Source organism: Phoenix dactylifera, chromosome 2 (genome assembly GCF_009389715.1).
Source record: "Phoenix dactylifera cultivar Barhee BC4 chromosome 2, palm_55x_up_171113_PBpolish2nd_filt_p, whole genome shotgun sequence".
Classification (NCBI taxonomy): domain Eukaryota; kingdom Viridiplantae; phylum Streptophyta; class Magnoliopsida; order Arecales; family Arecaceae; genus Phoenix; species Phoenix dactylifera.
In genome coordinates this window covers 24,561,000-24,581,466 of record NC_052393.1, presented here as the reverse complement: position 1 = coordinate 24,581,466, position 20,467 = coordinate 24,561,000, and the positions used below count along the sequence as shown (strand labels likewise).

The 20,467-nt window shown below is 37.6% G+C and overlaps 1 protein-coding gene across 3 annotated transcripts; it reads left to right on the top strand.

The window, feature by feature from the left end:
- Positions 1-131: 131 nt before the first annotated feature.
- On the top strand, positions 132-20,144 carry LOC103721115 (probable prolyl 4-hydroxylase 3). Of its 3 annotated transcripts, none has more exons than XM_008811176.4 (8): positions 132-611; positions 766-847; positions 3,631-3,728; positions 3,812-3,909; positions 9,069-9,198; positions 9,320-9,507; positions 9,725-9,812; positions 19,354-19,676. In XM_008811176.4, the coding sequence occupies exons 1-7, from the start codon at positions 412-414 to the stop codon at positions 9,796-9,798; spliced, it is 870 nt and encodes a 289-aa protein (XP_008809398.1). In that variant the 5' UTR covers positions 132-411; the 3' UTR covers positions 9,799-9,812; positions 19,354-19,676. The 3 variants fall into 3 exon arrangements, with proteins under 3 accessions (XP_008809398.1, XP_038979660.1, XP_008809395.1); XM_039123732.1 differs by lacking the exon at positions 19,354-19,676 and adding an exon at positions 19,889-20,144 and having other exon boundaries at positions 139-611; positions 763-847; XM_008811173.4 differs by having other exon boundaries at positions 140-611; positions 763-847.
- The last annotated feature ends 323 nt before the right edge of the window (positions 20,145-20,467 follow it).

Sequence of the window (20,467 nt, the reverse complement as noted above, 5' to 3'; positions counted from 1 at the left end):
TGGCTGGCTTTGGTTGTAGATTCAAGGGCATGAGGTTAGTTCTTTGTGCGAGCTTCAAGATGGATCAACCACCTATACGTGCCTTCAATGCGGCATACTTGCCACAAAAAAAAAAGAAAAAAAGAAAAAGAAAACTGTGGGCGGTCGGGAGCCGCATTCGCTCTCAAAGCATGCTCGGCGCGAATCGTTGAAACGACCAGCCGAGCTTTCTTCGCCGTCATATGTTATGAAACCAACATTCGGAATCTCGCACACGCCAAAGAATACGGCAAACAATTACGCAAAAAGAAACGTAAATATAAATAAATAAGGGAAGTAAAATCCAAGGAAGGAGACCTTCCTTCTCTCCTCCGATCTCCTTCTCTCGACGTCAAGAACTCGCCGGCGATCTCGGGGGCGGCGGCGGCGGCCATGACGAGGGGCGCGCGGCACAATCGGGTGCTCTCTGGCCGGAGATCCTCACCGTACACGCTGATCCTGGCGGCGCTCCTGATGCTGTCGGTGGTCCTTTTGATGCTTCTCGCCCTCGGAATCTTCTCCCTCCCCGTCAACTCCAACGACGCCCCAAAATCCAAGGCCGACCGCGTCTCCCATATATCCGTCCGCGAAACGTACGTAGGATTCCGGACTCTACTCCTTCTCTTGGTTTCTTCCGCTTCTTTGTTTAGTTGGAAGTGGGATCGATCGGATCTGGTGGTCTGTTTCAATGGATCTGGGGAGTTCTTTGTTGATTTCTTGTTTGTACTTGGTTTTTTTCTCCAGCAGAAATGGAATGGGGCAGAGAGGGGAGCAGTGGACGGAGGTGCTCTCCTGGGAGCCCAGGGCTTTCATCTACCATAATTTCTTGGTTCGTATCCTGCATGTTTTTGTTTTATAAACCTTTGTTAAAATTGAACGGAATTTATGTTGGTAATTGTTGAAAGATTTGATTTTTATGCGTTATGTTTGGATCTAAGAAGCAATGCGGTTTGCTTGATGTAGGAGAGAAGACTAATTGCTCGTCTGCTGCTTAATTCTTGCTTAATTTCTAATGTTTTTGTTAAAGAAACATGATTTTGATGTTTGTTGTATTTTGGAATCTATAAATCCCTAGGTTCAACTGCATTAGAGGTTCTCGTTTGCTGGTATAGAATGCCCACATTTAGAACCTTTATTTTACTGAAATAAATTCTGATACAACGATAACAGTTATCCTTATTGTCTGCAGATTCTTTCTTTGTTCTTAAATCCGTTCTGAGAACATCTCTTTCTCTGTTAAAGAAATTTTGGTTAATGCATCAATGCATTTGAGCTTCCTTGGTAATGCCCTTAAATGGTTGTGCATCTGAGCTAGCAATCTTTATCTTGTCTGCATGAAAGCAATTTTAAGATAATCTTCTTGGCCTTCGTGATTCTTGGCTTCACAGCTCACATTTCTGTTGTGTTCCCTCTTGTATCTTCTGGAAGGCTTTCGTAGCTTTCTTGTGGGCATAATGCTAGGGCAATAATGGTCAACATAGGTGAACCATTATTTGTTATGACCTTTGTTATGCATCTTATCATTGTTATCACTTTAACCTATATTGGTGGGCTCCTCGTCATTGCTTGATATTTTATGTACCTTTTTAAGTTACCCCAAGATTTATAAACTTTTCTGGTGCTATCAAGATAAAAAAAAATCTATTTATTTAGTTATGCTGGAAGTCTTCTATAGTTAGTTGGTGCATGTGTATGTGTTTGAGAGAGAGGGAGAGAGAGCTTTTGAGATTAATGCTACATCAATTTTGGTTGCTTTTGAAGTACCAATGTGAACATTTTGCTTTAAATCATGTTCTCAATCTTTGAGCTTTTTCTAAGCTACGTATTTCAAAATCACAGGCAAGAATCACTTTTTAACTCGCTCAGTCCCTCCAAATCTTAATGATGCATAAGCTTCTCCCCATGTTGTCAAGCTTTTGCTTCCAACATTACATCACATATTCTATTATTTATATGTCCTTCTCGCACCTCCTCATCTTCAAAGTTGTACAGAAATTTTGTTATGTTTTTCCTTTGTGAAGATTTGAGTCCCCTGGCTTCATCTCTTTGATCCCACTCTTAGGCTGTTCTTTAATGATTATAATGCTTGTGGCATAACACAATATAAAATCATGAATTTTATTATGAAGGTTGCCAAGTGTGAGTAAGCCTTGTCCATGAGATGGCCCTGTATCTCTATCGAAGACTCCAGTTTTGATTTTGAAGACATACACAATAATGTGGATGTCTGACTGCCTGCATTTTGCTTGCAAGTTACCTTCACTCTGTTAGACCCTCATATCAGGGTGTGATTATCAGTTTATCACCTTTTCTTCCAATCACCTCAAGTTTCCTCATGCAAGGTCCATCTTTAAGACAATTTTCATCCTTGAGAAATTGGAATCATGCCTTTTTTTTTCATAGGTCTTAATCCACTGAGCTTCATTCCATATGTTTTTTGGATACCTACCTTTTATGCTATAAGGCTCGTTTATCTTCCCAATTTCAGGCCCCTTTTTTTTTTGGTTATCAATTTCAGACACATTTGGCAGTCAAATTTAGACACTAGCCAACGTTGCTCTATGATTTTGCCGCTGTTTTAGGATGCTACCTTATGCCAGACACTTTAGCTTACCCTTTTGGAACTTGAATTGATACCCCTAGTAGCATTTAGACGACAAGCAAGTGGGATGGATTTTTTTTTTTAAAAAAAAAACTCTGACAAGCTTTTTATCTTACAGCTTTATTCCTATCTTACTTGGTTAAGAAAGGCGAAATTCCTTTTTCTGGAGTTCAGTGAGCAGGGCTAGGATAAAGCCAAGTGGCAAACATCCAATGATCAAGAACCACCTAGACTATCCTATGCATTTCCTACCATCTGTGTTCAACTCCTCAGTGCAAAATAAGAATCATTCAGATAGCTATCCAGAATCTATCCAACATCTAATAGAATCTAGTACCTTCTGGAAATATTTCAACCCTTTTGTGAACCTTAGAGATTCTTGTGTCTTCCTTGGTACACAATGCCTTGTGCCCCAGCAAGTTCTCATTCCATAACTCCTCAGTGATTTAACTATTGACTAGCCTAGCATAGCAGTAGATTGCTCTTTACTTTCTTTTCCTTGCATTTTAACTTTCTTTTGATCATCAAACATGTTGGCTAAATTTGACTCATGATAATCCATTTTTGCTCCCCTAGGTAAAATTTAAATCATACCACACAAATAAAGAAGAATGTGATCATGATCAGGCAGATGTGCTCATAAACTTGAGGCTGTGTCCTAATAAAATCAATGTAAACAGGAAATACATGCAACAGCTAACAGGAATAATAACATATATGCTGATTGTAGACTATTATTAGAATACACACGCACAATGGTCAATCTTATCAGTTAAATTCTGTTTCTTCTTTCGGTTTTGACTTTTTTCTTGCACAATTGCTGTTTTATATATTTGTTTAACATCAAATTCTGTTTTTTTGATCTTGATTAGATTTGTTAAGTCGAATAAAATGTTATTCTGACATGGTTGACTTGTGACTTTTTTCCTAATCAGAGATATTCTTTTAAGTTTACTATGATTTATGATTGCTGTGCACACAAATACTGATACTGGATATGCTTTGATCAGTCCAAAGAGGAATGCGAATACCTAATTGAACTAGCAAAGCCTCACATGGAGAAGTCCACAGTTGTTGATAGTGCTACTGGTCGGAGTAAAGATAGCAGGTTTGCTTATCACTAATCCCTCCTACTTTTGGGGAAATGCTATCGTATAAAAAAGATTTTTAATTATAATATATTTTTCGAAGGGTTCGGACAAGCTCTGGCATGTTTCTTGGAAGAGGACAAGACAAAATCATCCGAACCATTGAGAAAAGGATAGCAGATTTTACCTTCATACCTGTAGGTATGTGACTTGGATTTTTTTCTTTCTAACTAATCTGCATTTAGTGGCTAGTACATAGTCAGTGTTTATCTTTTTACTTGATTCCGTGTTCTTTAATCACCTTGTGATTGACAAAGCAAAGAAGCATGCACAAACACAATCAGGAATTCTGTGTCATCTACTAGTAAACATATTTGCTGAAACCCCTCATGCAAAATATGATATTAAGTACTTCTAATCAGGCAGCATGTTCCTTCCTTGGCTTATTACATCAAAATGATCTTCCTGTTGACTTAATGCAACCATTCTGTGTAATACCACATATCAACGATACTAAAAGATGCATATAGATGTAGGTAACAACACGCAGTTATCAAGAAATATCTGTTAAATGTTGACATTTATTTCCTTTTGGACTGATTACTGTCCTATTTAAAACACATTCCGTAAATTTCAAAATACAAAAGCCAATATGAAGAAAGAATTAATTGGATAAGAGCATTTTTAGTTTAACATGCATATCATGAAAATAATTAATTCCAATGTTTTGGGAATTAAGTCAAGGATAAAAGTATGTGTGAAATACTGAAAATAAAAGAAAACACAAGAGGATATGGAAACTGCAGCTTGTGAATTGATTTTTAAAGTTTGAAAATAAGGTGACAATATTTATCGATTCCACACTTCTTGTTAGGTACATCTGGTAATGGATTATGTAGAAATACATGATGCTTTTTGGTTTTCTATAAGAAAATTGAAACTTCAGCACTAGAAGGAAAATTGTTGAAAATAAGTCCCTTGTCTTAATACAGTGATTAAACTAGATATGCTATTTTCGTCACATGAAATACTGGATGGATATCCTTTGCATATTTTGAATATCAGTACTATGAGCCATGAGAAGCCAAAAGATTGATTTAGTGTTTGGAGGAAGAACCTTTTGCTCAACTTCAAAACTTGTGTCGGCGATCATGCACAGTTCATTCCCTGATTCATTCAATAATCTAAATAGATTACATATGGAATTAATCATGAAGTAGCTGTAGAGTGTTCATGTTTGGCCATATAAGATGGTGCAAGATACCCTCTTAATCTGGAATTTTTGTTAACAAAATTATGGATATCTTGATAGACTTGATTTTCAAAATGCGTGATGGTTGACTGTTAAAAAATTATCTAGTGACATGACTATAATTGTACAAGAGATAATATTCATTGTCTAACGTAGACTAATATTCATATTTGTAGGAGGGAACACAATGTCACATTGATATATGTTGAATAATTTGAAATTCTTATGCATGTTTTCTTGAGTCTATGCTATGCAACCTACTGTCTGGTTGCAGTGTGATTTGGATTCTTTTGGTAATGCATATAGTTGTGAGTTGTGACTATGACTGTTAACATGAAATAGTCTCTAGAGTTTTCAATGTCATTGAACTCTGCATCTTGAATTCTGTAAATTAACATGGGCCTGCTTTAGATTGCTAAAAATGATTTATATTATTGTTTCTGGCATCCACAGGAATCTTCTAGTGACTAGGGCTGGTCCGAGTCATCCTTTACTAGCTTATGGTTTATAGCATTTACACTTTGGTCTTGTTTTCTGAACACAAACTACCTAAAATGGAACCTGATCTTAAGAACCTATTCGCATTTAGGTGCCCCATGCCTTGGGGACCCACCTAGGAATTGTCCGGCCTCACTCATATTATGTCATTCTTGCTCTTGCATGAAACCTAACACCTCCACCCAATCTTAAAATGTGTCTATTATCATGAACACTATTTTTTAAAGAAACAACTTTTCATTTATTGTGTATATCGTGGTCCTACTTTTTCAAGATTTGCTAGTATTCTATTGTATCCATATCTCGTATCCGTGTCCATGCTTCATAGCAACATCAATAATCATGAGGATGCTACTATAAATAGAAATCAGTGTGGGAATTGCTTCTACAATGGTTGAACATCAGAAACTAATTCTCCTTTGCATAAAATTTTACATATGGAACATTAATACTTCGGAAGCATATCCTCCCTAAAGTAAAAGCAAGGGTTAAGGAAGAAGAAGATAGAATAAAAGCAATGGCAATTAAAAGCTTCCTTAATTTGTTTTCCACATTCTTGTGGATGGCCTTACATTATTTAGGTTTAGGAAACCTAGACTTTCAAATAAACTAATTCTACCTTTTATATTCCTAATCTAGTCATCACATTCTCAGGCCATGATAATTTGATCAAAATGACTACATTTTATTGCACCTAACATCTAGAAGATGCGTTTCACGAAGGCCCTCTAAATTCATTCACACCAAGGTCTACTGAACTGGTCGGAACCGACCGACTCAGCCTGTACCGTACCGGTACCGGCCTCCATTGGTACGGTATAGCCAAAGGGGTCGGAACCGAACGGTTTCTTGCCCGTACCGGTGCGAATCGGTGCAGTTCGCACGGGTACAAGCTCGGTACCGATGCGAACCGCACTGGTTCACACTGGTACTTGCGGGGAAGAAGGGGGGAAGAGAGGAGAAGTGGGCAGGAAAGAGGGGAAGAAGACCTCTCTTGCGCTACCGGGCCTCTTTCTTCCTCCCGAGCACCTCGCGGGGAAGAAGACCTCCCTTGCTCGCAGGAGAAGGGAGAAAAAGAGGAGAAGAGAGGAGGAGAGAGGGGAATAAAAGAGAGGCTCGGAAAGAAAAAGAGGGGAACGGAAAAAAAAAGAAAAGAAAAAAAAAGAAGAGAGGCTTGGGTAATAGCGCCCGCTCGCAGGGCAGCGCGTCCGCCCGTGGGGGCACGGGCGCGAGTGGGGAAACGCGTCCCTGACTCGCACCCGCTCGCATTCCATGCGGTGCGAACCGCGCGTCCCCGCGCGCGGTTGCGATCCCACGTGCTGCCCCACGTGGGCTTTTAATGCCACTAAATGCCACTCTGTAGCATAACGCGGACACGTGCGTGTCCGCGCGTGCGTCTGCTCTTTTTTTTTTCTAAACCGGTTCGGTACTGGTTCCAACGGGTACCGAACCGGTACCGGTCTCCACCGGTACATCGGTTCAGTCGGTTCTGCGTACCTTGATTAACACTCTGAGTAGACTCTTGAGTATCAAGTTATGACCTTAAAATGTTGTGAGTGTAGTTATATCAAAATCAAGAATAATTTACAACCAAAATTCCATATAGAAACTGTCATACCCTTAGTCCCTCATTCCTACTAAGGGGATGGCACCCATGTTTCTGAATCTCCTCGGGAACTCATCTCTGCATCCGTTTCCTAAGCATTTTATAATTAAATTTCTTAAAAGGCCTGCTTCTCAAAACCCACAACCAACCAGCTTCCGGTATTTAAGGTTAGGTGCAAGTGCAAGTGCTTCAAAGATGAACATAATCAGATCAAGGAGTGTGAGGGACTTAAGAAAGTTTCAGTTTACTGGTTTGAACGACAAATGTGCTTGATTGAGAGATTTATCAACAAAAAGGGCTATTGGGTCTACAACTAAGCTTCAGCACAAGTTTAGCATGCATTGAAGTACTGATCTTCATCTGATGGCTCATATTTCTTACTGATGGGGAGAATTCCAGCACCACAAGTTTTTAGGGGATATTTTAGTGGTGTTCGGTGGAGTATGGAAGTTTTATAAAATATTTTACCAGATTTAGCTAATATTTACTAATTCCTTCTATTTTATATTTTCATTGGAAAGTTTTGCATGTAGGAGAGTTTTGGGTTGATTATAATTTATAAGTTCTTTCTTTAATCACTCACATTAGACCAAGATTTGCCGTACCGGTGTGTATCGCCCCATACCGGGCATATAGTACCTTATCAATATCGAATCGAGACTTGGTACGGGAGGGTGTATTGGGTCTTGATACGCTGAATTGACCTCCTCACCGGACGTACCGACTCTATATCATCATGGTACCAGTACGGCATTCGGTACCGAGATGGCAAATTGTGTTAGACCGCCCTAGGATAATAATAGGCATTATGAGAGTCCTTTTTGAATGAGGAAATATCATTTTCTAATTGTTTTTGCCTCCTTAAAATTGGGTCTATGTAGAGTGATGAAATTTGAAGAATCATTGAATCTGTTTTGGTTTCAGAAAATTAAAAATATTAAAGGTTTGGCTATTTCTGCTCTCAGATCCTCCTTCACCTTTTCCTCTGATGTTTCTGTCTATTCTTACCTACTTACTTATTCCCAAAAATCTTCATTTGGTCACAGAATTTTATACATAAAACTATAAAACCAAGAAAGCTGATCAAAGAACTCTAGAATGCCCATTGGCCCTATTTTATTCCTTCCCAATTTTAAATCCTACCTCTAATTTCTATATCCTCTCCCTAAACTATTAAATGAAGTATGTCCAGGTTTCCATATCAGGAAGGCCAGTCATTGTATCCTTTAAAAAATCTGACCACCTCATTTTGGCATGCAATTGCTTGATATAGCCCTCACTGGTCAGGATTCTGCATAACTGTTTCAAAATGGGCTGGGAGTACCTGGATATATGGATAAAAAGAGTACTTGTTGGTTTTGCTAGATTTCCACATCAATCTAATATGACCAGAGATAACCACTTATTTCTTTTTGAATAAAGTCCACGAAACTTGAGCGAGAATCTTATTTTTTGTTAAAAGGTATATTTCTAACCAAAATGAAATTCATGCCATTGACTTAAGAGACATGCATCAAATCAGAAGAACCAGAGGTTTGAAGACTTTCATAGCTCAATTAATTACTCTAAAGAGTTGGATGCTGAATTAATATACTGATCACATGAAAGCATACAACTTGAGGCAACTTCAATAGTGCATGGGTGTTCTCCATCTATAACAGTACTGTTATTTGAGCATGGCAATTAGATTTTTTTTTTTTTTTTTTTTTTTGGTGATTCCCCATCAAGAAGTGCTTAATTTATATCAATGAGGATACATGACCACTATTATTATAATTTCAGTATGGATATTGTGTCCTGCAATCTCGGGTTACCGGTACATGGCATGAATGAGTACAATTGTCAAGCAAGACTATATTTAGTTGTACTATCTTGATTTCTCTTGCTAATTTTTTGCTTCTGCTACCTCTGCTCCTAAATTTTCCTGTTAGCTGTGTTATTCAAAAACATTTTTTTTCTATATTTACCATGTTCATATCCAAAAGCTGACTTTGTTTTGTACAGAGCATGGTGAGGGTCTTCAGATTCTCCATTATGAAGTTGGACAAAAATATGAACCTCACTTTGATTACTTTCTTGATGAATTCAATATTAAGAATGGGGGTCAGCGAATAGCTACGCTTCTCATGTACCTGTATGTATCCTACTTTATATACCTGACGAGTTTGTTGACACAGTGATCAGCTTGTCATTGCTTTGGATTGAAACAACTTTTGACAATTGTTTCTTTGCTCTTGATTTCTGCTGTTGTTCAGTTCGGACGTTGAGGAAGGTGGTGAGACAGTGTTCCCTGCTGCCAGAGTAAACAGCAGTTCTTTACCATGGTATAATGAGCTATCAGAGTGTGGGAAGAAAGGCCTTTCTGTTAAACCTAAAATGGGAGATGCATTACTCTTCTGGAGCATGAGGCCTGATGCCACTCTTGATCCATCAAGCTTGCATGGTGAGTGTGTGTTGGTTGACTAGATAGAAGACCCTCCCTTTTAGAACTTCACACTGTTGGTCTTTCAAGAAATTTGACTTAAACTGTGTGGGTTTATTGTTATAACTATTTTATCACATGATATTGATCTCCTTGACTTTTGAAATCCTTCTTCAACAACCATATGTTTAAGTTGCCAGAAAATATTATAGTATATTGTTGTATGTTTTTCTTGCAGGTGGGTGCCCTGTACTTAAAGGGAATAAGTGGTCATCTACAAAATGGATTCACATCCATGAGTATAAAGTTTAGCTTAACAAACTAAGGTACTGCACTGCTTCCACCAATTGGCTGTTCAGAATATCTAAGAGCAGTCCTCCAACTACTTCAATAATTATTATTTCTTGTCGCCTTCACATCTGTCTAAAAGGAAGAACAAAGACAGTGAATTTATGCGATATCCTTACTAATATTTGGTATCTGACAATGTTTTTAGAGATCCCATGATTTAGATCAGATATCATCAAACACAGCAAACATGGCAAAGTTTTCTGGTTTTTATGCTTTAAAAATAAGTAGGTTGATCTGGTCATCTAAAGATGCGTAACACAAGCAAACTATGGAGATTCTGTTACCTTGTTTTAATTAACTATTATCAGCATATTGTTTGTGAACATGCAAATGTGGATAGCATCTGACATATATACCCTGTACACTGTACGGTGTTATATCTTGCTGAGTTAGATGTTTCCTCTCTTGAAGCCACACATCGGATTTAAAATTTTTCTACAATTTGCCATATCATACAATGTTGTTACGTAGCTAGTTCAGATGACTATATGTTTTGTGTTGTATATAGACTATTATGATGTTTAATAGTTTGATTTTGTTAGAAATAATTAGTCTATGCTAATTTACTTTCTAAAGCATGATGCTTGTGGTTCTTTGTTATTGGAGGAATTGTAAGTGAAGTCATTAACCTGGATGCCTGGGTGTCCACCTCGATAATAAATAGACCTCGATACGCAATTGACCCTGCCTAGACCATCATATACAGATGCCTACGATACAAAAAATAGACATAGACACAGAACTCAAAAGTTTGTTATGTACGCTTCTCAAGTAGTCATAATCGGTTCTATTGACCCTTTGGTTTTTCCAGCGAAACAAACATACCTTAGTAATCGTCACTCTGTCTGACCATAATGAAAGCCTTGTCTTTTCGGAAATTGGGGGCAATATGCCTATGATACAAAAATAGACAAAGACACAGAAACCTATATTTGAGTATATCTAAATATGCATATAGATTATATATCTATGTCTGCATGTATATATATACAAGTATACAATATAAAGCAAGGTTTGGATTATTGAGAAACAAGGGCATACTGTGAGAGGCCTGGTATGATATGCTTGGTACCAAGGATCTCGCTAACGAAAGGAACCGAAAGGTATGCTTTGCTACAGCTAGTGCTCCCTTAGTATGGGGGCTTTTTTGGCCTCCAAATCATGTTTTCTTATATTAATGCCATGGTTTTGCAAGAAATAAGGTGGGAATATTAACTACTTTAGGTATGGGTTTCTATGTCTGCTGAATGAACTAAGAAACATTCTTACGAAACAAATCACATAACTTGGAATTAAAACACATTTATAACATATAGGTGTTAAGATTAGTATTTGAAAAGCAATTAAGTTACTAAAAAACATAGATCTAGTATATAGGGGTATGACAATAGTTACAACTAGTGGATTGATGTACATTAAAGAAATCTAAAGATAGCACTAATCATATGATTAGCAAACAGAGAAAGATATTTTGTAATGTCATTCAGTAGTAATGTCGTGTTCTTGTAGGGCTGCAACTCAGGTAGGATGGATTGGTTTGATGTCAAACCCTAACTCAATCCAACCCTACTTTTGGTTGGCTTTTCTTCAACCCAACCCAAATCAAACTCAAATTGACCTGAAATCGGATTGGTTTGCATTAAGGACAGGTCGGGTTAGATCAGGCCAGGTTATTCTAGTTACATCAGGTTGAATATAAATTTTTTACAAAAGTTAAAGGTTTAGAGCACTTTTCCCATGAATCTATTGTATTGAAAAATTACATGCATCTCCCTTGCAGTCTATTTTACTTTCTGACTTTTTGAGCAATACTCACACCCAAGGTATACTGAACCGGTACCGGTAGGCATACCGATGGCCTACCAAACCAGTTCGGCTTGTTCGGAACCAGAACCGGTATTGGGCCCGTACCGAAACGGACCCAGCCGGAGCTGGAGAATACAAAGGCCCAGAGAGAGTGAGCAGGGGAGGGAGGAAGGGAGGAGAGGCCTCCATCGCCTGCGGAGGGCTACGGGGCGCGGAGGCCTCTCCTTCTCCCTCCCTCCCCCGCTCGCTCTCTCCTTCTCTTCTTCTTCCCCGGCTCCGGCCGGTACGGGCCCTGTACCATTTTTCGCGGTTGAATCGTACTAGTTAGGGTCTGGACCAATATGGTACGTGCTGAATTGGTCGGCACGGGCCGGTTCAGTATACCATGCTCCCACCCATTAGGTGTGAGTCGCCGATGTACCAAAAAAAAAAATTTATATGGAACGGGACAGTCTACCTTACATTCAAAATGCCAATTACAGTTAAATCACACCCTGTCCCACTCAAAAGCCCTCCCCAAAATAAGAAGTCAAGAAAAGGACAGCATAAAATTTGACCTCTCTTACACAAATAAAGAGAAGCTTATAATACCATTTATGAGAAAATCTGCTAAGTATTACTTATAACAGAATTCCACAAACAACAGAAAAGTGCTTCTGGATTCCTGCAGATGAGAATATATTGTAGCTTCTAAGCCTTTGAGCATGCTACTGAGACAGTTCATAAATTCTTCTTTTGTCCTGTTAACAACAATTGTTTCACTGTATTCTCATTGATTAGACTTCTCATATGCTACCGTAGAAAATCAATATCACAGTAAGTTAATTCTAACAAAATTCTCAACTAAATCCACAACAAAGGAACTACTAAAAAGTGAGAACTAATCTACAATCACAACAGAATAAGAGTGCACTTTGCTGTACGCATACATAGTGCAATGAGTCCAACATAGCATGCCTACACCAAAATCTATACAGCTGTCCAGATCTTTACGGTCTATCTCTCAGTTTACCACAGTATGAAGTCCAAAATAGTTTGCCTATAGCAAAATCTATACAACTGTTCAGATCCAATCAGCATATCAGGAGCTTTCTACCAGATATTCATGGCTCAACAAGTTAGCACTGCATACAAAAAATGAACAGTTTTAGTGAAATAGTAAATGGCATTAGCAGGGTTAGCACAATTGCAATAAGAAGGTAACCAGCAGGCAGAAAGAAAGATTGAAGTTCTTACTATTCAACAAATAATAGAATGAACCATAGAAAGACATTAGAAATGAAATGAAAATTACTTTGAAATCTTTTCAGCAAAATGATGATATAGCCCTCAACAAGGGCATAAAACAACCATGGGAAGATGGCCTAAAACCAGCAATAAAAAGTGAATTTACCTTAGCAAAATAATAGAAAGAATCAAAGAAATATATCTAGAAATGAAATGGAAATCACCTTGAACATTTTTCAAATGGAACAAGGTGCTGGGCCAGGAATAGCATCAATATGATCAGGTATGAGGAGGGAAGAAGAAAGAAAAAATATGTTAGAACTAAAGACAATGATGTATAGATGTAAAAGCTAATAGAGTCATGTTGAGTACTTGATTCTAACAATTCAAGTGCTTCAATTTTCTCCTCAATCTTGCTTACTGTTGGCGAACACCAGAGCCAATCTTGACAGCAAATCATGCACTCAACTGTTTTTGGAGTCAATGAACAATGAAAGATATCAAGTATGTGGCACCCAGTACTGAAAGTTGATTCTGAAGCAACAGCTGAGACTGGAATAGCTAAAATGTGATAAGCCAGAAGAGATAGAACATGATATTTTGAGCTATTAATTTTCCATCAATTCAAAATACTAACATTGAAAGTTTCCTCTTCAATTGCATCTTCTAAATAAATATCTAGTTCTGATTTTACTACTTGATTCACATCTGTTCTATGAACATGGCAATAAACTTGTGTCACATTGTAGAAGAAGGAAGATTTTCTACAACCATAGGACCCATATCCAATTCTTTATACTTCTGAAATGTTCGCTGGCCTGACACCTTTCACCCTGTTTATAATGTTATCCAACTTTTCTTTGTCATAGAATTGAGAATATCGAAATCTTACATATCCCTATCTGTAACTAGGATCGAGTAAAACAGTAATGATCAACGAAATATTTATCTTGTCAATGCTGCCCCAATATTTCTCAAATTTCCCCCCTCTTCACACTTCTTGAAAATCTGCATGTTGTGATGGTGAGCTGTGAATGTATTTCACATAAGATCTGAAATATGAGCACTGCAACACATGTTAAAATATTCACCATCTATTAGCAAGACATCTTTCTTGTTGTATTTTCTTTTCAAAAATCTAGCTGCGACATCACTGCTAGTAGCATTGTCTACCATAATACAACGCAACTTATCTAAATCTCATAAATACAAACCAAGTTTCAATTGCCTTGCCTACTTCGTCACCAGTACGTGGTGTTGGAACCACATCTTCTTTTGCAACACCCAATTATGTGCTGTAAAGCACATATACCCCAAATGCTGAATGGAAGTCCACATATCAGTTGTAAGACCGATTCTTGAAGTAGTCTTTAAGGATTCATTCAACTTCTTCCTCTATCTACCTATATAGATATGCAATCCTTTGTAATCGTCATTCACGACACAAGGTTGAACCTATGTTGCATAGTTTTGAAAAGCTTTTAAAACCTTGTTGGTCAACAAAATTAAAGGGTAGTTCATCTATGATAACCATCTTGGCAAGTTCCCTACAACACAACTCTTGATCAAACTTCCATGCTACAATTTCCTTCCCATATTTGGAACATATGGTGGATAGGAGCAACGTATTATGTACCTATTTCGGGACCCGTACCCGTTGCTTGGTGATACAATACGGTACAGTATTGGTACTGTGCCGTTCTGGTCTGTTTTGAATCTTTTTTTGTTTTCAAATTTTGAACTAAAGTTGGCACATGATTTGCTGACTTCAGTTCAAAATTCGAAAATTTAAAAAACTTTGAAATGGAAAATAAAAAAGAGCTCTCTCTTGTTTCACTCCTGTTCCGAAATGAAGATGGCGGGAGAGAGGGGGAGAGGGAGAAAAAGAGAGAGGAAGAGAGAGGGAGGGAGAGGGGGAGGGAGAGCGAGGAATGGGGCCACCTCGGCAAACACTAACCCTAAACCGAGCATGCATGAGAGAGAGAGAGAGAGAGGGAGGGAGGGAGGAAACCACTTATCGAACCATCACCAGTGGCTGCTAGGGGTTCGCGAGCGATGGGAAGGGGGATCTCTCATTGCAAGCAGGCGAGGGAGGGGTGGAGAGGCGGGGGCAGTGAGGTTTAAATAATGCGAACCAGGGCCATCTCAAAATTAATAACCCCAACCCGGCTGGTTTAGTAGGCCCCGAGGTGTGCTGAACCGGCCAGTTCAGCATGGTTCAGGAATCCTTGGATTGGAGTTTCTATTTTGCATCTTTCTTTGCGGCTGGATATTGGGACACCTATGCCTACCCAAGGTACTAGACTACTAGGGTTTGCTACCACTATCATATTGATAAACTTTTCGGCAATTCTTTTGTTTTGCATGGGTTGGCTTTGGGCCATCCTCTTTCATTTTACCACTATCAAAATGAGTTTACATACATACATACATACGTACATGAGTTGGCTGATCCCAACCCAAGATGCACCTCTATATTCTTGGATATAAACAACAGTTATTTTTCTTTTTTTTAGTAATTTAATTCTAAATTTTCAAACCTGTATGCATTTTTAATTAATTCAAGGATAAAAGATTAGTAAAAAAGAAAGTCTTTTATGTAAATACACTAGCTATCTGAGAAATTAGTATATAATTATCTAACATTGAATGCATAATATTCAAAATTATAAAATTTGTAATATTTTTTCAAATAATTCAGAAATTAATTCAAAAAAATTGTTCAAAGTTTATTTTGGTAGGGATGTTGCCCCATTCCTTACAACGTATCCAAAGTCAAACTGAGCAAACACCATTTACTCATGTTAATTTTGGATTTACAGGGATTTTGGGCATAGGTTTTGGGTTCAGCTCAAAGTAGTTTAGATAATTTTTCTTGGAAAATACTCGTGACCAATCATTAGATTTCCTGAAATCATATGCGGTGGGGATGAGAATTGGGATGGTTTTCTGAAATGAGTGCCCAATCCATTATACAAGGAGTTCATTCATGTGGACAATATCGATTAGCACTGGTATCTATCTCTTGGACTCAATTTGCTGTCCATCTGTGGCAGCTAGAATGTGATTCACAGCTCCAGAAGATAAAGCATAGAATTTCATCAGCATAATCTCCTCACTATCTTTACCCTTTCTAGTGACACCAACTGATGTCTCTAATCTGCTCTATGTACCATATATGTAATAATGCTTCACTGTTTGGGAAAGAAACAGGATAGATCTGCCAACTTATGGGTACCACAAGGTTCCTAGGAAAGGGGTTAAATTGGAAAAATAAGAACTTTAAAATATTCCATTATGAAACTCTATGAAGAAGAAAGAAATGACAGGTATAGTTATTCTGCATCCTAATATAAAGAAGCTTATCTTCTATCGTTTAAGCACGTAAATAAAAATTCAAAAAGTTGCTAACATTGTTTAAAAAACAGGTCATTCCCCTAGGCAAAAAGATCTGAAGAATTACATAAGGTGAGGAACGCATACCCCTCAACCTTCTCAATCATGCAGCACTTAATGTAACAATCGCTAAATGAAGACATAATGCGCCCAAGACGTTGATGAGGATTTGAACTTCCAGCATTAGCACATCCAGACCTTCATTACTTGGATATATTCTGATGCTTTAATGATATCAGTTGTACATATCAAAGCTAGATCATGAACCCTGAATTGCTTCAGAAACATTGAGATGCATAGACTTCTATGCTTCGGATGCCAACCACCAGCTAGCTTCCACAGAAGTCCAATTATTATCTGTTTCATCAAAATATTCTACAGTCCAGCAAATGACATTTTGAATTTATCACTAACTAGAACCTTCCACTTTGAATCTTCCACTTCAAAACACGGAGACAGCCTCTCTGCACGTGGGAATAAGGCTGCTTTTTTTTTATCTGACCCTCCCCACATCTTGCAATGGCAGGAGCCTCATGCAATGTTATCCTTTGGACCACTTTTTATTATCCCTTTCTATGATGATATCATATGGGTTGAGAACCATCTAAAGAAGCCAAAATTGGATGAGGAATGTCATAAGATTGCAAAGGATATTGTATTACGGTTGACTAGTATATCCAAAATTTTGATGTTGTTTACTTGATTTTCTTGTAATTTACAGGTCTCATTGCAACATAAAAGAGTATGTCGGACAGATGGGGATTAGCTGTATTAGGGATCAGGGGAAGTTCTTATTAGTTCATAATTTATTTCCTTGGTTACTTCTAGCTTGTGTTTGTGACAAGCTGAGAGTTACCCTGTTAGAAAGACAGTAGAGTGGCCAGACCCCATGTTGTAAGGCGAGACGTGGTCTCAGGAGGTTCATCTTTAGGAAAGTGAGAAATAAGGTAGTGGTGACCTTGTGGGACCATATGAACTGGCTAAGCAACCCAATTCCTACAAATAAGTTTAAAGAAATGATTAAGGAGAAGATTAGGTTTCTTATAAGGAGCTTCATACTGTTGTTTCGGATCATTTATTCAGAAGTGCAATTTTGAATTCCTCTAATTCAGTTATCCTTCAACCTTTTCTATTTGAGATCGAGGAATCAGTCTACATAGTTTATAAACTTATGTGATACAGAAAATCTTCTATATCTGAAAGCTCTAGATTTGTGAGACATTTCACATTGATGTTCTCTGATCATTACTCCTGAAAATGTTTAGCCTATTTTGTCTATTATTGGAGTACATACTTATTGTATCCCTGATAGCAAAGCTGACAAAATTTCAGAGACGGATGTACATGAAAAATGGCACCTACATCTGCATTCAAATTGATGCCAACAATTATACAACCCATAGCCCATTTTATACGGTGATAGGCAGAGATGCACAAATATGGCCAAAAATTTGTTGGTTCCACTGCCCTAATTTTAACGGATGTCTGCCTGTGCATTTTTTCAGACTTGTAGAAGGACAGAATATCAACTTTGATGTGATATTAGGAGGCTCAAATAACGTTTGGTGCATTAGGAATGAGGATGTTTTTTTTTTATTGAGTTAACTGGAGTAGCATATTGCAAGTGAATAATCAAATTTAGCAGTGTGCATGTATGACATCATATAATTTGAACATAAGCTTATAGGATTAGACTTTGTGGCTCATGAATTACCTATGATATATTAATGTTCCAAGAGAACCAAGATAAGTTGTTCTTTACAACAGGAACTTGAGAATAAGGAAGAAGCCAAATAATTGATTGAGATGTAGAGTTCCATTGTATAAAAACAAAACTGATCTACAAATTGCTTTAACAATTCTGAAACTAAACTGAAAGCCACATTGTATAGTTTTGTGAGAGGGTATATGATAACATTCAGGGGTCATCAAGAGCAATTGTAGCTTTAAGCCAAGATGGCAATCTTTTGCTTTGATCATTCAGAAAGTTAATAGAGGATGAAGTATCTAAACATGATTTATGTTAATTGAGGAAAAATATATTGAGTACCATCATATGTAATTTATAATAGGTATTGAATGAGCATCATAAACCTGTGCATGTAATAGTTTTGGATATGTGCGATCTATGTGAGTTTTACAGTTGGTCACCCAGAGTTTTCTGTGTGGATGGTAGAAGATAAAAGTGAACTAAGAAGAAGTCGAGAGAGAGAGAGAGAGAGAGAGAGAGAGAGAGAGAGAGTAAACTGAGGCGCATGAACCATAAGACACTGGCTTGAAAAAAAATCTGACTCTGTTTTTCGGCAATTGAATGTTTGTTCCTTGCTTTTGAACAGTCAGATGACTAGCTAGTGCCCTTGTAAATTAAAGTTGAGTCACTATTGACCATATTTAAATTTTGCTCATTTTTATTTTGCAACATTTGAATCAAGAGAACAGCATTTTTAATAGTAAAGCTGCAATTAGATTAGCTTTATTGCAACTTGTCAGATATAATATTACTCACTTGTTTGCTTTTGAGGTAATGTCTAGGACCTCTGGTTTCATTTATTACTGAGTTTATGCGAGTGACTTATACTTGTGATTAGTACCGTAAAGATTGGGCTTAAGCCCTTCATCTTATTACAATTGATTGATGACCTCTCTTTTGATTTTCACCAGAGTTCCTATGGTGCATGTTATTTATAAAGGCCATGTCATCATAATTAGACCTAATAAGAGTAACTATGTATAGACTCAGATGCGCATATTCTTGAGTGCACCTGAATCTTAACTTCTGTGGAAGTTTGCAACATATAATTACACACGAGCATGCTATGCTTGAGGCATAAAGAAGGGGTTGCCCTTTTCTGCCATATAAAGAGGAGCTTATCTTTGGAAAGTCGATTAATGGATAGTTTTCTTGGAGCGTAATTATAATCAGAACAGCTAAAAGATGACACATTACAGACTGACAAAGTGGAAGAAAGACATTGGTTCTCTGATGTTTGATTCATGATCATTTCATTGCGTGTATAACTGCACTATCTATCTTCATTTCGAGCGTGTGATATAGTGGTTCTTTTTCCATATCGTATGCCTTGACAGGTTAACTGATCAGCTCAATCATGTGGATATCGTAGTGTATCTTTCAACAAATGCTTGCATCCAAGACAGGCCCCAGATGCACAATGTGTTCTTTTTCATTTGGATGCCTTTCTTTTTGTAAGCTAGATTTAGATCTTACCAGGTTTAAGTCAGAGAATGTATTTTGTTCTTCCGAAGTAAAACCATGCTTTTGTGGTGTATGGATAATGCTTCATAGTACACAAATTAGTTGCACTCATCAATATATCACTGTTAAATAAATAAAGTGATCGGTAGTGAAAGAGCAACAGGTGAAATTTAGTAGAACCTTTTTCTTTTTTCAATTCATCTGTGGCTAAATTTGTGCTGGATGTAATGCTGACTTCTACTGTCATGGCTAGCTGGATTAGTTATTGCTTAGATGTTCTCAAAATTGTCAAATATAGCTTGCTGGTCTTCCTTTTTTTTTTCGGTGGATACTGAATCATGTTTCTATATAAATAAGAGCTCAACAACTTTACAGAAAGGTTGATTAGGTCGATGGTTTTTAATGCAGAAAAATCCTATGTAAGCAATAAAACGTTAAGCAGCCTTCAGAAGTTCTAAATGCAACTGCAAGATTCCCTGTTAAATATGCACAAGCTTGTATCTTACACAGCTTCTTAGCTCATGAAGCAGAAACCATGTTTGAGAAAATTCGGGAAGTCATGTAGGAGCTGACATGATAAGCTCTGCTCCCAGTTGAAAATGGGACTTTTTATGTCCCCAACGCGGGCAACTTGGTTTGGAAAGCTTGTTTAATTTGTAAGGTATGCCCCCACTGCTGTTGCAGATGTTACCCTGTAATGTTCCCTTCCTTTCCATGAGCCCACGAAAAGAAAAGGAGAAAAAAAGATGGAGGGCCCATGATTTTGTTATTTAATAATTATGATGGCTTGAAATTTTGAACGTTCTCTCGGTTGCTGGACTGGAAATGGTGGGAAAATGATGATGTGGTAATGCTTTAATTAAGTAGATAAATAATCTAAAACAATTTCTTCTTGTTCGTGTTTTTCTGATTACTTTAGCCATGGATTTTTTTTAAAATATTTCTGGAAAACGACAGAGAGCATTTGTAGCCAGAATTGGCACGAGG